This window comes from Primulina eburnea, chromosome 1 (genome assembly GCF_022965805.1).
Source record: "Primulina eburnea isolate SZY01 chromosome 1, ASM2296580v1, whole genome shotgun sequence".
In the NCBI taxonomy this organism is placed as follows: domain Eukaryota; kingdom Viridiplantae; phylum Streptophyta; class Magnoliopsida; order Lamiales; family Gesneriaceae; genus Primulina; species Primulina eburnea.
In genome coordinates, this window is record NC_133101.1 from 19,492,280 (window position 1) to 19,498,795 (window position 6,516).

Sequence of the window (6,516 nt, forward strand, 5' to 3'; positions counted from 1 at the left end):
AGTACTATTTTCATATATAGAATATGTTTTTATTAAATTTAGATTTCTTGTACGAGGTTTTTCTAAGAATTCAAATTCTAATTTTTTGTAATTAATTTTAAAAGAGATGGAATTATTATTTACTTTATATGGAATAATTAATCCTATAAAAGGTGATCGTAAGATTACGGTATGATGTATATAATTAACTCGAACAAATGTAATTTTAATAAAAAAATTCCATTGTTTAATATTGATGTTTTTGTTTTGTAATTAAAATTTAATTTAGAATTGTTAGCAACTGAATGTTTTTCATTTTTATTTTCTTAGAAAAAATTTAGGTATTATCCTTGATTTTATAAAATTTAAATCAGCATCAGTATCAAAAAAGCTACTGTATTAATTTTAAAAGTTTCTGAAAATACTAGATTTATTTTTAGTATTTATTTTCTATGAGTTATTTCACTTAATACAAAAAGAAAGTCTTTTGAAATTTTGTCAATGTTTGAATGTTTTTAATTTCATTATCTTTAGATTATTCAGAATTTTCATTATTAATATTATCTAATATTTCGTTTATTATTTCAGAATATTTCTTTTGTTTTTATTTTAATTATTTTAGCTCTAGTTTTATTTCTTTTATATCTTTTTTGTAAATCTTGGATTGTTATTTCCATATTTTTTACTTTCTTTGTTTTTTCTAAAATATTGTTTAAGTCGTAAGTATTTTTAGAAGTATTTGGTACGTAAATTAGTATTTTTTATATTTGATTTTTCTTCTTTATTTTCTTTGAGAGATTTTAAAATTTTATCAAGATAATCCTTTTGAATATTGAGATCATTTATGTTTTTTAGAATATCAAAAAGGAATTTTTGATATTTTGATTTTTGAAAGCATATTAATTTTTTTTAGATTAGTTGCTAGATGTAATTAATTCATCTTGTAAAGATTCATTTTCATATTTAGATTTAGAAGAAAATTTTTCAAATTATGAATCATAAGACTCAGAAAAATCAATTAAGAGATTAGAAATTTTATTTAATATTTCTTCATATAATTCTCATTTATTTAATTGTTTATTTAATCTATTTACAATAATTAATAGCATATCCTTTTTTATGACATTTATAACATTCAAAATCTTTAAAGGATTTTTTACGATATTGTTGGAATTTTTAATTTTCTTATAAGGTTTCTTATAAAATTATATTTTGATTTAAAAATTTTCTTATTGTATTTAAAAAATTTTCCATATGGTTGGTTTTTTACAAGATTCACTGCATACCAAAGCCTCCGTCGTCTTCTAAAAACGACGGGTGCTCAACTACCGTCGCTTTTTAGCGACGGATAATTGGAAAAACCCGTCGCTATTATAGCGACAGTTATACTAAAACCGTCGCTATATTAGCGACGGTGTACATAACTACCGTCGCTAATATAAGCGACGCATATTAACCACCGTCGCTATATTACGCGACGGGCTTGACAAAACCGTCGCTATATTAAGCTACGGCTTTTTTAAACACTGTCGCTATATTGTTCGGCGGTTTTTTAAAAAAACCGCCGCTTAAAAAGCGACGGTGTTTATCGTAAAAATCAATATAACGATGATGTTAATCCGTAAAAATCATAAAAAAAACTACTACGAAAAAAATAAAATTATGTAGTAAATTTTTCTGTATAAAAAAATTTCAAACCTGATTTGTGCGAAGATTTACAGCTCCGACGTAGCGTTGGAAGATCGAATTGACGAACAAATCTACGAAATAAATACGAAACAATGTCAGTACAAAATAAAAAATTCGATACTTCGAAAAAATTGTTAAGTATAACAACTACAAGATATGGACTGGGCTACAGATCCGTCTCTGATAGCAACGGTGATGAAAACACCGTCGTAATATAGCGACGGTTTTGACAAAAACGGTCGCCGATCTGAATCGGCGACGGTTTATACAAACCCGTCGCTATGAACCGTCGCCGATCTAATATAGCGACGGTTTTGACAAAAACGGTCGCCGATCTGAATCGGCGACGGTTTATACAAACCCGTCGCTATCAACCGTCGCCGATTAGATCGGCGACGGTTGGTGTAAACTAGGTCGCTATTATTCACCTGTCAATTTTAATATCAATATTCCGACCATTATTCACCTGTCTATTTTCCAGGTTTTTACTATCCTTGTTGAGATTACTAAATACGTTAAAGGTTCAAAAGTTTACGTCTCTTATATTATTGTAACGTAGATGAAAATGTGTAAGCATTGGTTTAAACCACTTTCTTAATTTTATAACATTTTAGTCCAATTACTTAATGAGATTACTAAATCCAATTTCGAATCACTTGGATAACTATTTGTTCCAAATGGTTAGATATAGTATAGGCTATATATGCTATAGCCAGGCCATTATATATATGGCTTACGGTGAAGCATCTTCCATTATTTACGGTGAAGTCTCTTAAAATTCTTTACGGTGCTTCGTCAATTCGGCCACCGGAGTGATTAAAAGCCACATCTCTTCCATTCTTTAGGTATGTTTCATAAAAATTGGTTTACAAATTTTTTTTTTATTATTTTTAATTTATTTATGCTATTCATAAACTTCAAAAAATATTTAAAAAAAATGGCACCATTTTCAAATGGTTACCGACGTATACCGTTTTAAAACGGAAACAGTCCCACATTCATCTATATATATATCATATATGAACAAAGAATATTCAATTTTCTCAAATAAAATTTGTAGATCTCTTCATGTTGATCATAATCATGAAGCATCGAATTCTTAACTGTTGCATGTAGAAATATATATGTAATATATACATAACCATGCATGTCATGTCCAATGTCCAGTGGTTCATTTTAAAATATGAAAACGTGCGACAATGAAGCAAGATGAAAACGAGGTGCATGCGGTGATTTCATGAATTGGTCCATGAATTTGATTCAACAGCATACATAAAAAAACAAACCCACCGCTTGGCCAAAAATAAAAAAATAATTGTGAGTTTATTTTGTCTGATATTCCATTTTGTTTTTCGTTTAATTAGATTAAAAACTGAAACAATTGGAATTAAAATTGTGTTATTCTTATAAATAAAATAAACATAATGTGTGGATATCAAATTGAATTCTTCTTTTCGTTTAAATGATTTAAAATTTGTTCATATATTTAATTGATGCCAATGAGAGAATATAATGCATAAATATACATTAAGCTTTAATATTTAAATATTGTAATTTTATGAGTAGATTTTTTTTTTAAACCTAAATCGACTATGATGGAATATTTTTTCTATCTAATTGGTCATTAGCCTTTTATTTTCTATATTCTAATCATAAAAATATAATGAATGGAAATTTTGAGGAAATTGATGTTTTCGGAAAATCAAAATCAATCTCTTACTTTATAATCTATGGATTCATTTTTCCCGACTCAAACTCTTATTTAATAATATAGTGTGTGCATTATTGTAGTTTCAAATATATTTGAAAGATTGTTTTAAATTTTTAATATATTCGACCATGAAAATTTTAGTTTTGTATTTTTTGTTGAATCAATTGTAGTCTCGTAACTATATTTTGACGATCAATTAGTTTTGTATTTTTTGTTAAATTAACTCTTGAAAATTTTAGTTTTGAATTTTTTGTTAAATTAACAATACGATAGAATTACAACAGGAAAGATATCAATATATATTACATATATAACCATGAGGATAATGACAATTAAGATACATAATTACATGAAATTTGTGGTTGAAGCTTTATATATGTCTATGTCGAAGGTTGTACTTGACCACTACCAAAATCAAAGGATATACATATTGATTGAAAATATTAGGAGGGGCTGGAGCCCAACCCAGCCCCATACGTAGCTCCGCCCATGCACACAAAGATGGTGGAGTTGTCCATTTTAATGGTAAAATTAAAGAACTGTGACCTATAAACAAGCTTTGATGGCTGCTGACCAACCCATTCTCTGCTCAGATACCAAAAGTTTCACCAAACAAACCCATCTTACTTGGGTTCTCCGAGAGTTTTTAATGGGCTTTTGTCAAAAATCATATATGGTTGTATATGGCTATGCATCTCCAAGGCCATTTTGGTGCAGCTTCAGCTCCGGCGCAGGGGTCTGCAAGTGGTCTTCTTTTTAAAATTTTTTTTTTATTTTTTTATTTGTATTTTTTTATTTGTATTAAAAATTATAAATATTATTTAAATAATAGTATAATATTTATTTTATTATTTAAATAATTTTATATTTAATCATAAAAATTTTAAAAATATAATTGTTGATTTTTAAAATATTTATTTATTTATGTTAATTATTAATATTTAAAAACTAATTTGATTTAATGATTTTTAATTAATATAATTTAATACAAATACAAAAAATTAATATAACAATACAATTCTATTTTTCGTATATTAAATCATATTATATATAAATTAATTTATGTTATATAAATAAATTAAAAACTTAAATATTATTATTTAAATTTATTAATAATAAAACATTAGTCATATTTTAAATATATTAAATAAAATATAATAATTAATATATATAAAATAAAAAGAATATTTCGAGATCATTCTTTTTGGTATAAGATTTGAAGTAAATGTGTTGGAGATGGATGTTGTATTTGGTGCAGAAACTGCACTATTTTAGTGTAAAATTTGCACAAAAATAGATTTTGTGTTTGGAGATGACCTAAATGATTTTTGACAAAAGCCCATTAAAAACTCTCGGTATATATATGGCTATACTATTACATTTCTATGTATTATATATATACTTGGCCCTCACCACCACTACCGTGAGTTCCACAATTTCATTTCCACTTCTTCAATACATTAGCCAAGTAAGATCTCTTGTAGTGCTCGAATGCATGCTGTTATATATTTATATATTTACATTAATTGTTTGTTACATATATATATATATATATATATATATATATATATATATATATATATATACACACACTAGTTGATCTTCCGATAATTTAATTTGAAATATTTCGATTACCTGCACCATTTCAATTTAGATGAACATACTACAATTACTGCTTAGCTTGATAGGATTTTTTTTTGGGCTTTCTTCTCCACGGAGGGATTTTAAGTAACAAAAAAAGTAAGTTAAAGCAGTATCAATGACCTAATTTAACTTAACGAGGACCATAAATAAGAGATGAAAAGAAAATGTGATAAGCTGAACCATTTACCTCAAGAGGCCGTTCATTTCTAAGGAGACTCTTCACCTTGTATAGTCTCTGGTTAAGAGCACCCACTTGTGTTTTAGTGCTTGATCTATCGAATCTCTGAAGAAATTTAGTTCCAGATAAGTTAATCAAGCTTCCGTCATTTCATGATACAAACTAATAAGATACTAACCCTCAACAGTTCCTGTCTGCGAACATAAATATGCCACATAAAGAAAAGTGATTATAAAGGGTACCTGGCATCAGGCCTCTTCGAATATGGAACTATAGCATCTACCCGAACACATCGCAAATGCTTCGCCAAGCCTTCAACCTGAGGGAACCAAAATAGAAAATTCATCCATCTCAAATAACTAGCTACCAAACTAAGCTACATAAATTTCAGCCAAAAGAAAATCTTGTAATGGAAGTTAATTCTTTAACCATTATCTGATAAACATACCATCAAGTCACATAAAAACTTAGGGAATCCATCACCGCCCAAGGAGGGATCCCATTGAGCGGGGCCATGCTGACTATCTACTACTTCCAGGGTATTTTTCTTGCACTCCAGTACTGTAGAAGACTTTTTGGTTTTCTTTTTTGATCTGGGATTTCTATCAGAGTCCTTCAACAAGATTCTGTCACCGTACTTCCTAAATATCCACAAGAGGATGCTATCCACTTCTTTGTTGATTTCACACAAGTTAGAGGAATCCACCTCCTTAGTTTTCTCTATGCTGCCACACAATTCTGACATAGTTGTGCAGACCACCATACTACAATCATCAGAATTCTCAAAGCTCTTCAACCCAGAATAATTAAATCCGAAAAAATTTAACTAAACTAAAAGGCGACCTTTCAAATCTAATCATTTAGCCATCTAAATAAAGAACATCAAACCTTCTCTGACAATCTTGGCTTGGAAGACATTAAATATGTCAACCAAACAATGAGCATCTGTAGCTGCATATATCTTCTGCTCTTCTGTCAAGGGACTCTTAGACCAATTACCACATTGAAGTTCCTAATATAATTATATAAATTTTAAAATCCATTTCAAAAATATAACTAAGATGGAAATAATTAAATACCTTTTGGCACTTAATAATTCATAGGATGCACACCTTTGACAGCACAATGCCCAAAACTTTATCGCAGACTGTTGCTAAGCTATCAGTTTGTTTTGGTACCCTTTGTCAAGGATCTTTGGGTTGTAAGTAGTTGTATATGGCTGACATATCAATAAAAGGTTCAACCTAATCTAGAAAATTTGACAAAATCATGTCAGAAAACAATCTAACAGTAAACCCTACACTGCTGTAATAAG

At 28.5% G+C, this 6,516-nt stretch overlaps 1 protein-coding gene across 2 annotated transcripts; it reads right to left on the bottom strand.

The window, feature by feature from the left end:
* Positions 1–1,665: 1,665 nt before the first annotated feature.
* Positions 1,666–6,215, bottom strand: LOC140828931 (uncharacterized). 2 transcript variants are annotated; one of them, XM_073191817.1, is made up of 5 exons: positions 6,090–6,215; positions 5,650–5,965; positions 5,444–5,520; positions 5,211–5,306; positions 1,666–1,739 (listed from the first exon to the last, which is right to left on the bottom strand). In XM_073191817.1, the coding sequence occupies exons 2-4, from the start codon at positions 5,962–5,964 to the stop codon at positions 5,243–5,245; spliced, it is 456 nt and encodes a 151-aa protein (XP_073047918.1). In that variant the 5' UTR covers position 5,965; positions 6,090–6,215; the 3' UTR covers positions 1,666–1,739; positions 5,211–5,242. The 2 variants fall into 2 exon arrangements, with proteins under 2 accessions (XP_073047918.1, XP_073047911.1); XM_073191810.1 differs by lacking the exon at positions 1,666–1,739 and having other exon boundaries at positions 4,955–5,306.
* Positions 6,216–6,516: the final 301 nt, after the last annotated feature.

Coding starts and splice junctions, on each gene's coding strand:
- LOC140828931 (XM_073191817.1), bottom strand. CDS start 5,964: ATGGTGGTCTGCACAACTATGTCAGAATTGTGTGGCAGCATAGAGAAA. Junction 5,521..5,649: donor AGTTTTTATGTGACTTGATG/GTATGTTTATCA, acceptor TGGTTCCCTCAG/GTTGAAGGCTTGGCGAAGCA. Junction 5,307..5,443: donor TCGAAGAGGCCTGATGCCAG/GTACCCTTTATA, acceptor AAATTTCTTCAG/AGATTCGATAGATCAAGCAC.